Here is an 18,446-nt window from a genome sequence, read left to right as displayed (position 1 = left end):
GTCTCCTTAGGATGTGAGCCGTCAGACATTATGTTTTCTCTCCTAACCCCCTTTTTGGTGCTGGGCATCAAACCCAGTGTTTACGCGTTAGGCATGGGCTCTACCGTTGAGATATACCTTCAGCCCAGTACTGTATTTTGTTTTCTTTCAGCCCCTTACTAGCCGTCATGAATAATAGGGTAGGAAGAAACCACCAGTAATTCACCCCTTGACTTAGGCCTAGGCTTACCAGACATAAGAGTTATCTCTGTTTTTTGAGTTGGGGTCTTGTTAGGTTGCCCAGGCTTGACATTGAAATTGGCTCAAATGATCCTCTGTCTAAGCAGCTTGTGACTATAGCTTTGTATCAAATTAAAACAATTTTTAAAACAATTCTGGTTTTTTGTGTGTGGTATTGGGAATTGAGCTGATGCTGGGCAATTGTTCTACCACTGAGCTACATCTCTGACCCCTTAAAAACAATTTGTCCTTTTTTGAGACAGGGTCTTACTATGTAGTTCAGGCTGGCCTTGAACCCAAGGCTCTCCTGTCTTAGCCCCCTGGGTGCTGAGATTGCAGGCCTGTACCACTATGCCTGGCAAAACAATTCTTGAAATATAGATGTACTGGGGCTGGGGATTTAGCTCAGCGGCACAGCGCCTGCCTGGCAAGTGCAAGGTCGTGAATTCGATTCCCGGTACTGGAAAAAAACAAGCAAACAAAAAATATGTGTGTATATATATATGTATGTATTAACAAAAGAAATTAGGATAGGGTAAATAGCATTATTTTTTTCCCCTTGCAGTCTTTTATAATCTAATTCTTATTAAAGTAGGTAAGGGTGTCACCTATGCAGAATAATGTGGATTTAGTACTGACTGAGAAAAGGTAATAGACAAGATGCCAATTCTGAGTGGAAATATATTAACTCATAAGAAAAAAAGCAGTACCAGAGAATAATAAGGGAAAGCTTATTATTACCCTGCCTTTTTACTATAAAATCTGAGTAGGAGACAGTAGCATCTAGTGAGCACGTATTGTGTAGGAAACTTACATTTGTTCTTACATTTCCCTGTACCTATATGAAGTTTATGTGTTTCATCTATTTTACACATAAAAAACTGAGCTGGGGCTCAGTTCTGTGATTAATAAGTTGTGGAAACAGTGGTTATATAGTCAAATTCATGTCAGACTACAAAGTCTATAATCTTACTCAGTGTAACATAGTTGGTGCTTCCTTACATATACCTTACCCACCCATAATGATACTCATCTTTTTCTTTACAGTACAGGTAGTATTAGGCACAAATGTAACTCTTAGAGCCTCCATAAAAGTGACAACTCTCAGCCGGTCGTGATAGTGCACACCTGTAATCCCAGCACTCAGGAGGCTGAGGCATGAGGATCATTGTGAGTTTGAGGCCAGCCTGAACTACAAAATGAGCTCAAGGCCAGCTGAACTGCATAGGGAGATATCTCAAAAAAAGATAAAAAATAAAATAAAATGACAATAACAACAAAAGTGGCAACTCTCCTTATTTTACCTCCTCCCCCCTAAGTATATACTAGCTCTAGTATATTGCTGTTGGTGTTGTTTTTGTTTTTGTTTTGTCTTTTTGAGACAGGATTTCGCTATGTACTTCAGGCTGGCCTTGAACTTACTTTTTAGCCGAGGCTGGTCTTGAACTCACAGTGATCCTCCTGCCTCACTCAGTCTCCCAAGTGCTGAGATTACAGGGGTGTGCCACCCCACATGGTGTTGGTGTTCTTTTGTTTTGTTTTGTTTTGTTTTGAGACAGGGTCTACCCAGGTAGTCTAGGCTAGCCTTTGAACTCACTATATAGCCCAGGCTAGCCTCAAACCTAGGTCTCTCCTCTTTTGTTGTGACAGTCCTAGGATATATATAGCAAATACAATTTCCATGAAGTATCCTTAAAAGAAGTGGGTAGTTTGGGAAGCTGAGGAGGCCAGAGGATCACTGTGAGTTTGAGACCAGCCTGAACTACATAGCGAGACCCTGTCTCAATGCCCCACCTCCCAAAAACTGGTAATTCTGTTTTATTAAAAAAAGATTGGATATTAGAGAATGAATACAAATTTCTCCCTTGCAGAAAAGAAATGACTCTTTAAGAGCTGATAGTTAAGATTTCTGATTCTTTCTTATGCAAATAGATTGTTCCTATCATTTCTCTGGCCAATCCGATGTTCAGTGTGATATTTTGTTTTGTTTTGTTTCAGTGTTATATATTTTTTGGGGGGTCTTTTTGAGACAGGGTCTTGCTATGCAGTTCAGATTGGCCTTGTGCTCACTTTGTAGCCCAGGCTGGTCTCGAACTTGCAACGATCCTCCTGCCTCAGCCTCCCGAGTGCTGGGATTACAGGTGTGCGCCACCCAGGCTCAGTGTTACATTTTGAAAGATTCTTTTAATACCAAATGTGCCTGAGGTGTTTCGTCAGTGTAACAGGTGATGGCAGAGCAGGATAGACTTGGCCATACACATTTAATTTAGCAATGGGAGCGTCCTGAAAGTGCCCGAGTTGGATGCTAAATTATGATTTTGTCCCTTTTTTGGATGTCTCTTCGGGACTGAGTTGGGAGCATTTTTGCAAGGAGAATGGGAGATGACAGTGTGAACTTTTAAGGTCTTTCCCACCCCCAAATTCTGTGACCTTTTCTACATAATGGTACTGCTTTGACAAAGCCAAAGAAAATAAAACCAGTGAGAAGCAAGCACTCATTACTCTTGCTTGAAAGAGTGTATTTGATTTACTCTGTTTTGTAGAAAACATAAAATGAGCATTTTGGGTCAAGAATGTAAGAAAACTGACAGAAATTGTAACAAAGCCCAGCCGTACTTTAGTCCATTGGTCAGAGCACCCACCCCAGCCCTCCTTTTAAGGCAAGTACAAGTGTAACAGATACTGAGCGGAAAAAAGAGGTTGCATGTCCAGAACGTTTTAATACTGTTTCTCCCTTTATTTTGCCTAAGGAATTGCTCTGGACCACAGCCAGCTCCTGTGAACTTCCTTACACACCAGTGAATCCTTTTCGTAGTTATAAAAGAGAATATTTTTGTACTTCCTTGATTTGGAACATTGGCACTGTTAACTGCTGTTGACCTAGTACTGGTGAAGCCTGTTACAGTTGATTTCTGTAGTCCTTAAAGGGCCTTGTTACTGTCATATAACTTTAACTTTTTGTATAAGTTCTTGACACTCTGGTCCCATATAACCTGCTTTCTCTTCCAAAATAGAAGGAAGATCTGGATTCTCTCATTTATATCTCCGTAGGGCTTTTCCCCCTGTCCTTCTCCTAGAAGCTATCAGGCTCTTCAGGCTTGTAGTTATTATACTGTTTTTGGTGTTTTGCTTCTTTTGTCCTTTTTTTTTTTCTTTTGACACCACTGGAAAGAATCTGGAATTTTTGCAATCAAGTAGACATGTATGTGAGTCCTGCCTCCTTCCTTACACTTAGTATATGGCCACATAGTAAATGACTAAATTTTTTATTTTGTTTTTGCTATACTGGGGGTTGAACCCAGGGCCTTGTGCGTGCTACACAAGTGTTCTACCATTGAGCTGCATCCCCTGCCCTTTTTAAAATTTTACTTTTGGGCCAAGGATATAGCTCAGTGGCACAGTGCCTTCCTGGCAAGTGCAAGGTTGTAAGTTCAATCTCCAGTACAAAAAAAAAAGAATAAAATTTTATTTTTGAGGCAGGGTCTCACTAAGTTGCCTAAGCTGACCTCAAACTTGGAATCTTTTGGCATCAGCCTCTTGAGTAGCTGAGATTACAGCAATGTGGTAGCAGACCCAGCCAACATTTCTAACCACTAGTATCTTTGTGTATAAAATGGAGATAATACTTTATATCTTAACAAGATAAAGTAAGATACTCTTTTTAAATTTTTAAACCATTTTTAATTTTTTTTGTCTTTTTGAAACAGGGCTTTGCTATGCATTTCAGGCTAGCCTTGAGCTCACTTTGTATGCCAGGCTGGCCTGGAACTCTCAGCAATCCTGCTGCCTCAGCCTCCTGAGTGCGAGCACCACCACACCCTGGCTCCGGCTTTTTGTTGCCTTATTTATTTATTTATTTATTTATTTATTTATTTATTTGTGTGTCTTTTTGAGACAGGGTATCACTATGTAGCTCAGGCTGGCCTTGAGCTCACTTTGTAGCCTTGGCTGATCTCAAACTTGCAAAGATCCTCCTGTGTCAGCCTCCTTAGTGCTGGGATTACAGGTGTATTCCACTATGCCCAGCCTTAATAATTATTTTTTAATTTAAACATTCACCATATATTTTGATCACCCCTTGTAAGTTGGAATCTTGCCTTTCCCCCTCTTAGGTTGATTTAGGAAAGTTACTTTAATTCATCTGAGCTTTGGTTTGTTCATCTGAAAAATACCAAAACAAAGAGTTGTTAGAAGGCTGGGTGTGGCGGCACACACCTGTAATCCCCACACTGGAGAGGCTGAGGCAGGCAGGAGGGTAATGCAGGAGGATCCTTGTAAATTCCAGACCAGCCTGGGCTATAGTATGAAGTGAGCTCAAGGCCAGATTGAACGCTATAGCAAAACCCTGTCTCAAAAAGACAAAAACCAGAACTGGAAATCTCTTGTAGGGATTTTGCCAGAGGGTAAGTAAGAATTTTTAATACCTAGATGTTGTCTTCTTGCTTGTATTCTCTTTGCTTGGCTATAGATTAAAAGGGAGAAAATGAAACTGTCCTTCTGTCTCTGAGCATTTGCTGTATAATGTATTCCTTTTTGACACAATGCCTAGAAAGGTGTTTGTAGATTTGGTGGAAGGATATATAATCTCATTGTGTTCTAGAAGGTACTTAACTTGGCAGTCAAAAGATTTGTGGATGATATGCAGTATTCTTCCTAAGAGAAATTGCTGGATCTTGGCCCTCACTCATTCTCCCCTGTGTCATCCTATTTTCTCATACCCCTATCTGGCCCCCTCATCTAACGATCCCCTCTGTGTGACTTTGAGCCTTTTTTGTGTCCTCAGGAGACATTTGGCCTTAGAAATTGTGCTGTTTGCCTGGACGCAATCCGCACTGTGCACAAGTGGATTATAGGGATGCGTCACCTGGGCCCTTTCAGGTGCTTGATGTCTTGGCTTTGTTCTAGTCCAGTCACAAATGACAGTTTCATTCCTGTTTCTCCCACCACTTAAAAACAAAAAGCCAAAAAGCTGGGTGTGATAATGCATGCCTGTAATCCCAGCACTCAAGGATCACTGCCAGTTCACCAGTTCGGGGCCATCCTGGGCTATATAGCAAGACCCTGTCTCAAACAACCAAAATAAAAAAACAAAAACAAAAAACTTGCCAGGCCCTATTTTCCTTTCTATATCAAGTAGACTATCAAGAGTGGAAATTACTTCTCTGCTTTTACCTTTCTGCTGACTTTGTTTTCATTCTTTAAGTTTTTTTATTATTAATAAATTGTCACCGGGCACACATCTGTAATAAAAGCACTTGGGAGGCTGAGGCATGAGGATTGCTGAGAGTTCAAGGCCAGGCTGGGCTGCAAAGTGAGCTCAAGGCCCTCTTGAACTGCATAGCAAGACCTTGTCTCAAAAAGACCAAAAAATAATAATAATAATAATAATAATAATAAATTGTTGCTGGGCATAGTAGCTCACACATGTAATCCCACACTTGGAAGGCTGAAGCAGGAGGATCTCCATGACTTTGAAGCCAGCCTGGCCTATATAATGAGTTCAAGACCAGTCTGAACTACACAGTAAGGTCCTAGCTCAAAAAAAAAAAAAATAAATAAAAATTATAAATAAATTATCTTGCTGGGCTTAGCAAAATGGTGAGTAAATTTAAGACAATGTAATTTGAAAATCTGATTTGAAGAAGTGTAGAATGTCTAAAGAAGAAAATAAGATAAATTTGTCTTTTGAGCCAGGCATCGTGGCACAGGCCTTTAATCCCAGCACTTGTTTTTTTGGGTTTTTTTGTATTTGTTTTTGTTTCGGTCTTTTTGAGACAGGATCTCGCTATGCAGTTCAGGCTGGTCTTGAACTCATTTTGTATCCCAGGCTGGCCTCCAACTCCCAAAGATCCTGGCTTAGCTTCCCAAGTGCTGGGATAACAAGCATGCACCACCGTGCCCAGCTAACCCCAGCACTTGGAAGGCTAAAGCAGGCAGCCAACCTGGGTTACATAGTGAGTTCAAGGCCAGTCTAGACTGGGTAGTGAGACTGTGTCTCAAAAAACAGAATAGCTAGCTTCGTGCCTATAATACCAGTACTGAGGAGGCTGAGGCAGGAGGATCATTGCGAGTTTGAGGCCAGCCTGGGCTACAAAGTGAACTCAAGGCCAGCCTGAACTGCATAGGGAGACCCTGTCTCAAAAAGACCAAAAAAAAAAAAAAAAAAGGAAAACAAACAAACCATAGAGCTGAACGAGAAAGCTTCTCAGTGCCCTTCCAGTTACCAGGTTTTGGGGCCTGGGATGTAGCTCAGCGGCATAGCACCTGCCTGGCAAGTGGAAGGTCCTGAGTTCGATTCCTGGTACCAAAAAAGTAAAAAATAAAACAATCACAATATCATTTGGGGCTGGGGATTTAGCTCAGTGACACAGAGCCTGCCTGGCAAGCGCAAGGTCGTGAGTTCTTTTCCTGGTACCGGAAGAAAAACAAAAAACAAAAACAAAAACCAATTACCAGGTTCCATTGTATCTTTAGTAGACTTTTTGTTTTCCTTTCTGGTCTTTGGCTATCTTGCCCCCTTTAGTTAGAAAAAACAAATACCAAAGACATATTTTCTGGCTTTGAGACCATACCAGTTGACCAGACCAGTTGTATGATCTCAAACAAATTATTAACTTTAATAGCTCATTTTACGTATTTTAGAAGTAATGTTGCTGATATATTGGCCTATGCCCGTAATCTCAGCCACCCAGGAAGCTGAAGCAGGAAGACTGAGAGTTCAAGGACAGGTGGGCAACATAGTGAGACCCTGTCCTCAAAAAAAAGTGCTGCTGATAATATGTAAACCATAAATGGTTACAGAAGTAAATGAGGTACATAAATTATTATGGGATAATGCCTAGCACTATGTAAGCAATCAAAAATTTTTAGATGATTATTATTATCTCTATCAGTTATTTCTACTTAAAGAGTTGTGCTTCCCTGACTGTCCAGATAGTATCTTAATAAGCCCTTTGTGTGTACTACTTAGGGTGTTAAGATAGTAAGCTCAACTCGGAATAGCTCAAATGATAAGATTTATAACCTCAAGAGGTCCAGAAGTAAGGAAGATACAGGTTGACTAACTCAGTGTCTGTATCATGGCGTTTAGGACGTGTTGGTAGAATGCTGCCATATTCCAGGTATCATTGGCACTCAAAACCACCCTCAGCAGAAGAAGCCATTTTCTTCTGGTGGCTTTTACAACTTTTATTTAAATACTGTACAGTGGGAAGCCTTTCTATCTTTGTTTTTTCTTTTCTTCTCCTCTCACTTCACCACAGCCCTTTTCAATTTTTTTGAGTCTTATCAAGTTCCCAGGCGGGCCTCAAACTTGCAGAAGCTCCAGAAAGCTGGAATGATAAGAATTTCCCTGCTAGGCAGTGGCACACACCTGTACTCATAGCAGTCGGGAGGCTGAGACAAGTGGATCTGCTGTAAGTTTGCGGCCAGCCTGGGCTACAAAGTGAGTTCAAGGCCACCTGGAACTGCATACTGAAACCCTGTTTCAAAAAGACATAGATAGATAGATAGCATTTCCCACCACACCCAGCTAGTAAGAAGCCTTTCCTTGAAGCCACTTATGCAGCATAGAGTTCCCTTGTGTCTCACTAGTATTGATTGAGTCACTTGTCCTTTCTTAAACTAGTCCCAAAAGGGAAACAAATTTATCACAATTGGCCTACGTTATTAAACTTGATCTTCTGGGATTTGAGGATGCAGGCACCCTCCCTGATCATATGCCCTCAAAGGAAGGCAAATACCCAGAGAAATCTAGGTTAGATCAACATTTGGAAGAGGAGACCCTGGGTAGGTAGCCAAAGCAGTATGCTAACTTCCCTTTTCCTCTGCCGCTTCCCTTTTCTTCAGTGTAAGAATTACTTTTTTTGATACCACCTTTTAGGGCCCAGTGGTCCTGGGACAGTGACCAAATTCTCAAAAGTAAGATTAATCTGTTTTATGAAAATCTTAGAATTTAAAGCTCAGATTTTCTATATCCTCAACAAATGAAGGAAACCCTTAAAACTGAGAAAACATGATCATAGTGCACAGGAGAATGCTGTGAAAGACTGTGTTTTGTTTTCAGTCAGTGCTTGGGTACCAAAATTATTCCAGGTACCCAGATACTTGATTCTTTCTTGATCAACATGTTATCATGCAAAGTGATCATTTCAATTTGAAGATTTATACCTGTTTGGTATTTAAAGCCCATCCCAGGAAAAAAAAATCCAACTGCTTTTTTAAAAAATCAGCTTGTCTTTATGACAGAAATCTGAGGCTATTTAAAACAAGAAAGAAAAGTATTAGAGGTTTATCAAGTGGCAAAAGAGGTAAACTTGATTTTGTGTGACTCTAAGGCTATTCAGGATCAAGATTGAAGCAGCTTATTTAGGGGAGCAGCTAGATAATAGTGGAGGCTATTTCAGAAATATGGTCCTGTCCCAGGAGTTTCCCAGGAGAGGCTCACAGGCCTCTCAGGAGGCTACAGAAACAGAACACTTATTTGTAGAGTAAGAAAAAGGTCGTATGAGGTCTTATTTTAGAGTTCTTTGATTCTGAGCTTTCCTGTTTCCCACTTAAGAGAAATAAAAAGACGGTTTTACTAGTGCTCCAGACAAAGGAGAATCAAGGTTTGATTTACCTTAGAACACATGGATGGTAATAAATAAACCCACCCATCCATATATACATGTATGCACACATAATGTATATAAACAAATTCCCATGCACAGCCTGTGATCCCAAAAAAATATATAATTCTTTATTAAAAGCCTGAAGCTGCCAAATCTATTAATTCTTTTTTTTTTTTTTTTTTTGGTCTTTTTGAGACAAGGTCTTGCAGTTCAGGCTGGCCTTGAGCTCACCTTGTAGCCCAGGCTGTCTTGAACTTGCTACAGTCTAGCCGAGCGTTGTGGCGTAAGCTCGTAATCCCAGCACTCAGGAGGCTGAGGCAGGAAGATCGCTGCGAGTTTGAGACCAACCTGGGCTATAGAGTGGAGTGAGCTCAAGACCAGCTTGAACTGCATAGCGAGACCCTGTCTCAAAAAGGCAACACCAAAAAAGATCATCAAACTTGGTACGATCCTCCTACCTCAGCCTCCCAAGTGCTGGCATTACAGACGTGTGCCATCACACCCAGCAGATTTTTGAGACAGGGTCTCACTACGGAGTTCAGGCTAATCTTCAGCTCACAGCGATCCTCCTGTCTCAGCCTCTCTGAGTACTAGGATTACAGGTACGCGCCACTCGCGGTTTAAATCTGTTAACTTAAAAATGGAGTACTGTATCTGCTGTTCTTCTTCTGCCTCTTCTTATTCCTCCCTCCTCACCTCTCCTTCACCTTCCCTCCCCTGCTTCCATTTGTTCCCCTGTCCCTCAGTGAAGGTTTTTTTTTTGGTACTGGGAATCGAACTCAGGACCTTGTGTTTGCCAGGCAGGCACGATTCCACTGAGCTATATTCCTGGCCCCACCTCAGTGAAGGTTTTACCATGTGGCCTAGGCAAGCCTTGAACTCTTGGGCTCAAGCAGTCCTCCTGCCTCAGCTGAGTACTGGAACCATAGGTATGCACCACCACGTGACCACCAACCATTCTGTAGTCAGTTTCTTCCAGTTTTTTTCATATTTAAATTTAGCTTCATGACTTTGTAATTGTATGAATGACGTTCTGGTTCTTGCAGTAGGATTTTTCCAGTCTTAAGCAACCAAAGTTTCCAGGTAGCTACTCAGGAACCATGATGAGGTAGACAAACTCATAATCTTGTAGGCTAACTTGTGTCAGATGAGGCTACCTGTGCTTCTTGAGTGCCCCCAGTCTTATCCTTTAAATTGTTCTGAAGGAGAGAAAGTAATCTGACAATTTTCTTTTTTCTTTTCTTTTTTTTTTTTTTTGTCTTTTTGAGACAGGGTCTTACTATGCAGTTTAGACTGGCTTTGAGCTCACTTCGTAGCCCAGGCTGGTCTCAAATTCACAGCCATCCTTTCTGCCTCCTCCCCTCCCCACAGGATTACAACTGTGCACCACCACGCCCAGCTTCCTAGTCTTACCTTTTTTCTTCTTCTTTTTTTTTTTTTTTTTTTTTTGTCCTTTTGAGACAGGGTCTCGCTATGCAGTTCAGGCTGGCCTTGAGCTCACTTTGTAGCCCAGGCTGGTCTCGAACTCAACAATCCTCCTGCCTCACCTTCCCGAATGCTGGGATTACAGGTGTGCACCACCATGCTGAGCTAGTCTTACCTTTTTAAAGGAAAGAAAAAACTATTTAGGATTAAACTACAATTGGTAAACCATGTAAGGAGAAACCTCTGCATAAACCTAAGCATATCTGACTTCAGCAGTTTAGGACATGGATTTGTGGCTGACGCATTGATTTCTGTTTCCTGGTATGTGCTTAACTACTGGCTTCCTTACAGTCTTTTTCAGGTACCACTGTGCGCCATGGATACTTTTTGGGGGGTGGGTAGATTGATACAAATAAGAAGGGCACAGAAAAGTCTTTCCGCCAGGCAGAGACCCAATCTTTCTTAAGGGCAGACGGCTACTAAGTTCTTTTCTTGTTTTTTAACTTGCCTAAAATAAAGGGAATAATTTAGGATCCTATAACCTTTGTCTGATTTTGCTGCTTTTGGAGAGGAGAGTAGCCTGAAGCTGATAACAGTGTTGTGGTTTGTGGTAGTTGTGAAAGTGGTGCCGTGGGAAAGGAGAGTTCTTTCCTTCTAGTAGTGAACAGAGCTTTAAGATAATTCTTTTTTCCCCTTTCTGGAGAGAATCTACTGGTGTAAGTGATCGAGTTGTAAATGTGAACAAATTTCTACAGGGAATGCTGGCAAATCTGCTGAATAAATAAGTAGATAATGCATGACTCCATTTATATAAAATTCTCGGTGGGCGTGGTGGTACATGCCTGTAGTCCCAGCACTTGGGAGGCTGAGACAGAAAGATTGTTATGAGTTTTTTTTTTTTGATACCAGGAATCGAACTCAGGACCTTGTGCTTACCAAGCAAGGCACTGTGCCACTGAGCTATATCTCCAGCCCTGCGATGAGTTCTGAGGCCAGCCTGGGCTAGCTACCTAGTAAATTCAAGGCCAGACTGAACTACATAGGGAGAACCTGTCTCAAAGAAAAAAATAGAAAAACTTGGGATGATAGATGTGCTCACTATCTCAATTCAGTGATGGCTTCACAGGTGTGCATAAATGTCATAACTCACCAAATTGTATATTTTCCATTATGCAGTTTATTGTATGTAAATTTTATCTCAATAAAGTTAAAAAAATAAATGGATTGAGGGCAGCCTTTATTAAAGAACTTCTTTCTAGGCTATAAGGAGACCATTGGAAAAAATGTACATATGTAAATTACAAGTCTTGCATGTGAAGTACAGAGACACAAACCTCATGTTTAATGCCATTGATGTTTCTTTAGGAGTCCATAGAGACTACTCCATTCTACTGAAGAACATGTCTAACAGTAACACTACTCAAGAGACCCTTGAAATAATGAAAGAATCAGAAAAAAAACTGGTGGAAGAATCTGTAAGCAAAAACAAGTTTATATGTAAGACTTCAAGTAAGGAAGAAGTTGAGAAAGAAGGTGAAGAGACCAGTGTGCGTCAGGAGACACAGGTAAAGGTTAGAAGCACGTTGTGTGCTCACTCTTCTCGCCAGGGTGTAAGTGAGCCCCAGTTTGAGCTCTCAAGAAACTCCTCCCAGGGCTGAGGATATAGCTCAGTGGCACAGCACCTGCCTGGCAAGTGCAAGGTCCTGAGTTCGATTTTGGGAACTGAAAAAACAAGCTTTTTCCGGTTTTTCCCGGTTTTAGGCTTTATCATAGAATCTGTGACGAAATCTGAGGAGAAAAGAGTGAAATCTCTAGTTCATTAGGGCCTGAGTATGTTTGTTCTTACTACGTTTAAAAATTTATTATCTATTTATTTGTTTATGTATTTACTGGGGACTGAACACAAGGCTTTTGGTTGAGCTACATCCCCAGCCCTTTTTAATAATTTTATTTTTGAGATGAGGATTTGCTAAGGTATCCAGGCTGGGCTTGAATTCCATGATTGTCTTGCCTCAGCCTCCCAGAGTGCTGGAATTATAGGTATGTGGCACCACACCTTTTTTTTTGGTGAGGGAGGGTAGGGTAGTAGGGGTTGTTCTGAGACAGGTCTCACTGTGTAGTCCAGGCTGGCCTCAAAATTGCAGTGATTCTCTTGCCTCAGACTCCCAAGTGCTGGGATTACAGGTGTGCACCACCACTCCCAGCTTCGTATTTTCTAACTATAAAAAAATAAACTGTTGGAATCGTTGCAGTGACACATGCCTATAATCTCAGCTACCTGGGAGACTGAGGCAGAGGGTCTCAAGTTCCAGGCCAGCCTTAGGCCGTTTAGTAAGATGCTGTCATCTCCAAATAAGGAACAGGAGCAGTAGCTAAGTAAGTGGCAGCAAGCCCCTGTGTTGAATACCCTTCACTGCAAAAACAAACTTGCGCTGGGAATGTAACGCAGTGAGTGCTCTTGCCTAGCATGTGTGAGGTGTCAGGTTCGGTCCCTCCCACCATTAAAGAAAAAGAAGTTTTTAAAATAAATGCATAAATAAACTGTATACAGACATATTTAACAGGTCAGGCCAGGTGTGATGGCACATGGCTATAATCCCAGCCCTCTGGAGGTAGAGGCAGGAAGATGGTTACAATTTCAAGGCCAACCTGAACTACATGGCAAGATCCTGTCTTTGTTTTTTGTTTTTGTCTTTTTGAGACAGGGTCTCACTGTGCAGTTCAGGTTAACCTTGAGCTCACTTTGTAGCCCAGGCTGGTCTCAACTCACAGTGATCCTCCTGCCTCAGCCTCTGGAGTGCTGGGATTACAGGCGTGTGCCACCACGCCTGGCCAGCAAGATCCTGTCTCAAAAAAGAAAAAAACCAGATGTGGTGGTGCACATCTATAATCCCAGCACTTGGGAGCCTGAGGCAGGAGACTCACCATAAGTTTGAGGCCCCATGGACTCCATAGTAAGTTCAAGACCAGTCTGGATTTACATAACCAGCCCAGTCTGATGAAAATAAAACAAAACAAAACAAACAGAAAAGTAAAAAAATGAGTTATATATCACCCATCCTGCTACTAAAGCTTAAACCCAGGCCCTTCACACTGAACTGTATTCCCAGCCCACCACCTTTTGTTTAAATTGGAGATAGGGTCTTACTAAGTTGCCAAGTTACCCAGACTTGCCATCCTCCTCCCTCAGCCTCCCAGAGTGCCGGGATAAAATACTTAAAACCAGAGCTGCCTGGCTTTATACACAGTGTTAAATTCATATTCTGGTTGTGTCAGAGCAGTCGGCATTTTCTGGGTAAGAAGTGGTCTATGAACTTGACACTCCATGAACATGAGTGGGAAGAATTTCACCCTTTGGTTGAGATGTTGTTTTCCATCTAAATCTGTACTGTAGTACAGAAATACTGGCGGTAGATGGTCAGCCAAGTTTCTTCCAAGGTCAGTCTGTGGTGCTAGCTGGCTGTGCTCTGAGGCTCCTCTAGCCTGTTATAGAGCTCTTGTCTCTGTTTTCACTGCTCCTTTATTTTGCTACTCAAGCTCAAGTTCTGTAAATCTTTTCCTCATGCCCACCCTTCAGACTGGTCTTTATTATAAGCCCAGGTGATCAGCCTCAAGCAATCAGTAGATTAAAAAGCAGGAACAACAGCACTTTGGCAGGACTGAAAACTTGAGGCATAATTTTTTGAGACACCTTAATTCATCAAGGCCTTGTCCTCTTTAAAGATTAAAACAGCAGCATTGTAAAGGGATGAGTTAAAATCTGACAGCTCTCTGGGGTGTCTCTTGTTCTCCAGCTGCCTACTTTCCCTTTGTCTTTCTTACTGTTAGCCAGGTCTCATTCCTGGCTGCTTTGCTCTCCATTGTCTTTTACATGTGACTTGTCATTCCCTGCCCATCCTTCCAGAGTTTGTAGAGACAGTCTGCCCCTCTCTTCCAGCTATTCTGCAGCCACCAGTGAGACCCGTGATGAGTTTTAAATACTCACGACCGATATGTGATGACTGTTTAATTATGTGCTGTTTTATTACATGAAAGATAATAACTAAATGAACTTCTAGATCCACATTATTCTATTGTCAGGAGGTTTTTATAAATGATGTTCTGAACTTCTGTTGTATACTTCTTGAATATAGGTGGCGAAGGAGATTTGTAAGTTTTATGTTCTTTATGGGCTCTCATTTGGTTTTAAAAGTCTTCACTTGGGCATACAAATAATCATGGGCTGGGGTTGGAGGGGATCTCCCTTCTCTGTGACTTGAGTCTTTGCTGCCACTAGAGCACATGGGGCCACTACCGCCATCTACTGGAGTTCTTGGTCCTTCTGCAAAATCTTTAGTCACCTGTGCCATCCTGGAGCAGTCCCTTAGGGGGTCTCTCTCCCCGCTGTCATTTCCTAACAGAACATGTGCACCTTCAGTGACACTAAAAATTCTACTCCTTCATCTGTCTTCTCTCCACTCAGTTCCCATAGTCTCCCCAAGAATCTAACTGGTACTATCAAAGGAGTCCCTGTATGAGTTGTTACTGAAAAGTTTGGGGGAAAATCATTAGAACTGAAAACATCTTTTGCATGGAAGCAGTGCCACGAAATGCAGGTTCTGAGATTCTGTTTAGAATGGTAAACCTTTACTTAACACATACTGAACTCAGGTGCATTCTAGAAGCAACCAGCTGGACATGACCGCCTCGTTGGGCTTTTTGCCTTTAATCTTAGGATCCTTTCTGACTCATCTATCGTGCTGCTTTAGAAAGGTGATTGTGAAATAAAGAACTGTGTTCTCTTCAAGCTTTCTGTGTATTTTATTGCCTTACGTAGGTTCCCTGTTTCCTAGCGTGATATATATTGTGACCCAGTCCCTCATCCATCGCCTGTGGTATTCTGTGCTTCAACGTTATCTGGTTCATTAGTCCCTGTTAGAAACAGGAATTTAAAAGTTGGGGAAAGCATGCTTTGGTATGTGCCTTCCCTGCCTAGGATGCCCTCCTTAAGGTTCTTTCCTTGGACTCCTCCAACTCCTGAACTCTCCTTCTGATATACAGTATTTGTTTACCTTTCTAACCTCAATGCAGCTGGGCATGGTGGCACACGCCTGTCTTCCCAGCACTTGGGAGGCTGAGGCAGGAGGATTATTGCGAGTTCAAGACCAGCCTGGGCTACAAAGTGAGCTCAAGGTCAACCTAAACTGCATAGTGAGACTCTGTCTCAAAAAAGAACCCCCTGCAAAAAAAACAAAAAAAAACAAAAAAAAAAAAAACACCTTAAATAAATAAATAAATAAAACTCAATGCAGACATGGCTTTTTCCGGGATACCTTCCTTGACAACCTTATCTGTTATAGATCTGTATTGTTCTTTGATTAATATCTATCTTCCACACAGAACTTCTAAGTTCCATGAGGCACTGGATTAGGTCAGTTTTAGGCTGCAGTTATATCTCTAAGGCCTAAAGTGAGTGCTTTGCATGTAGCAGACAGCCAGTACTGATGAATGTATATGTTTGAGTTAGATGCCTCTGCTGTGTGCTTCTGTAGTACTCTGTGGGTACCTCTCTAGCATACATAATGTATTGTATTGTAATTGTCTGTCTGTCTTCTCCAACAGGATTATGAATTCCTTTTTGACAAGGTTTGTGTCTTTTATCTGTGTATCCTCCAGTAGCTAGCATGATATGTACTACAAATTAGGCTTTCTGTATTTGTTTAACTGTTAAAACTATCCATTCTGGGAATTAAGCAGACTTACACTTTGTTGGTAGAGGTATAAATTTGTACAACGCTTTAAAGGACAGTTTAGTAAAATTCTATAACAATTTTTAAATGAATATAGATATTCTGTATTTCTAGATATACTCAGTGATATGGATAATTTTTATAATTAAGGTCAGAAACATCTTAAATGATACAATTTTAGAGACTGGTAAAATAAGTTATAATAGAACCACACAATGGGATAAATACCATATAGCAATTAAGACAAATGAGATAGATGGTCTATCATGAGATAGAATGCAGTCATGAAAAGAATTGAAATCAAGGTTTAGAGTAGTGTGCACAGTGTATTTGCTTTTTAAAAAACTGTGTGTGTGTGCAGGTACAATAAACATACATGCATAAATATCTCTGGGTCGATCTAAAAGAAATGCAGTACTCATCGACCCTTACGGACAGAAGCAGATATCTGAGGGATAGATGTGAAAGGACTTACCTATTCAACATATAACTCCAGTATACATCTTGTATGTTTGAGAGTGTATATATATTGTCTATTTGAAAAAAATAGTGGCAAATACGTGCTACGTATTTCTGGACTATACCTCTTCCCTTGCTGCAGCAGGTCTTGCCACCAGCTCCACCATCATTTCTTACTCTTTCCATCTACTTTCCCAGTTCACCATTTTGCATCTTGGCAGTGCAGTGTTTGCTCATTAGTGAAGAGGACCAAGGAAAGAGAAGTCCTCACCTACCCAAGACCGTGCGGGTATTCTGCCTCTGACTTGTTTCCACTGCCCCATGCCCGAGCCTCAGTGCTTTCTGCACCCCGACCCCTTTCCTAAAGCTCCTATTTTGAATTCACAGATGTTCAGAAATCTTATCAATTGATTATCTGTTCTTCATCTCACCTCAGGCCTTTGTTCTTTATCATCTCCAGCTTTTTCCTGGCTCCTTCTCCCCTCTCTGTTCCCTTGGTCTGGAGGTTTTATCCCTCTGTTGTATCCCATCTCACATCTCTGATCCAAGCAAGTCACCACCAGGAGCTTAGAACTGGGAGGATTCTCATACTTAGGGAGAGAGGCATTTGAGAAGATTTCTCACTCCATTTTCCCAGCTATAAGGAGAGGTATTTTGGGCATCCCAAGTTGAAAATCTGATGTTTCCTCATAACGATGTTATTATAAGAGATAGTTAGGGACCATATTTCACGTCCATTGTGGATTATATATGCTCCTATGAACAAACTCAGAAGAAAAAATAACATTATCTCACGCTGTGGTAATGACATTTCCAGAAATATTCTAATTAGGAGAGGATTCCGTGGTTTGTTAGAAAGTAAAGTTTATCAGTCTGTGAAGCCCACTAGCAGGTTAATTTCTTTCAATTCTTTATTTTCATAATGAAGGTGATTTGACTGTATGTGCTGCAGGGTCCCTTCCACGTCACAGTTGCTGGAGTGTGTAGTGTGACAAATAAAACAGGTGATTTTCTTTATAGTTCAGCAAGTGTTACATAGTTTTGATAGTACTTTTTTGTTGTAAACATGTGTTTCTTTTAAATGTTGGTTTTCCCCACCTTTAATATTTTCTAATCCTCTTCTCACAGAGGCGGACATCCAACCATGGTCATGCCAGGAAAAGAGCCAAGGTAAGAGCCCTTCTTGTATTAATTATTTTCTGTTATTAGCAATAATCGCGCCTCGGATAAACCTCATTGGCTACGATACTGCCACTGCGCAAAGCTATTTTCTGTTATTAATAATACATTTTGCAAACGGATATGTCACCAATACCTAGTTTACCCATATTACATATAGGCAGAGTTTTCTTGTGTGCACTTTGTACCCTGATTGTGAACATGAACCACACACTGGGGTTTGCACGCATACATTTCCTAACTGAAAGTCTGGCTTAATTTTTGTCTGTTACTTCTAGTTCAGTCACAGTCTTGTTTCTGACACCTGCAAGTATGCGCAGCAAGAGCCTTCCACAGAGCCTGAGAGAGCCTGGTGCTTGTTGTGCGGAAGTGCCAGTTTCTCTGCCCGTCCCTGGCTTCTCTAGGAAAATGGCTGTTTGTATGAGTTTTAAAATTCCCCTTCATTTTTTTCCCACATGTGAATTTTCCTTTAATATAAATCATGACCCATTAACAGAAATGATTCAGCATTTTTTAATATCCTAAAAATAAAGGCTTTTTTTGTTGTTGTTTTTTGAGTCAGGGTCTCGCTGTATAGTTCAGACAGGTCTTGAACTCACTGTGTAGCCTAGGCTGGCCTCAAACTCATGGCAGTCTTCTTGCCTCAGCCTCCTAAGTGCTAGATTACGTGTGTGCGTCTCCACACGTGACTTTTTTTTTTTTTTTTTTTTTTTAAAGAGTAAAAGAAGGATAACATAATAATAGGGGGGACTTAGCAAATTACAGACAAAATGGTAGGAAATTATCAATGGTTATCGTTTTACATATTGTTATCTACAAAATA

The 18,446-nt window shown here is 41.2% G+C and overlaps 1 protein-coding gene across 14 annotated transcripts in view; it reads left to right on the top strand.

The window, feature by feature from the left end:
- Positions 1-18,446, top strand: part of R3hdm2 (R3H domain containing 2) — a 145,443-nt gene that overhangs the window by 84,661 nt on the left and 42,336 nt on the right. For 10 of the 14 annotated variants that reach the window (XM_013520852.1, XM_013520856.1, XM_013520857.1 and 7 more), the window contains 3 exons: positions 11,622-11,821; positions 15,858-15,881; positions 17,573-17,614. In XM_013520852.1, the coding sequence (XP_013376306.1) occupies positions 11,657-11,821; positions 15,858-15,881; positions 17,573-17,614 (231 nt within the window). In that variant the 5' untranslated portion in view covers positions 11,622-11,656. The remainder of the gene's footprint in view (positions 1-11,621; positions 11,822-15,857; positions 15,882-17,572; positions 17,615-18,446) is intronic. The other 4 variants (XM_013520859.1, XM_005397358.2, XM_013520862.1 and 1 more) reach the window with 1 other exon arrangement.

Source organism: Chinchilla lanigera, unplaced genomic scaffold, assembly GCF_000276665.1.
Source record: "Chinchilla lanigera isolate Chin_1 unplaced genomic scaffold, ChiLan1.0 scaffold00057, whole genome shotgun sequence".
NCBI lineage: Eukaryota > Metazoa > Chordata > Mammalia > Rodentia > Chinchillidae > Chinchilla > Chinchilla lanigera.
The sequence above is the reverse complement of the archived record's forward strand: the minus strand, read 5'-3'. Positions and strand labels throughout refer to the sequence as shown.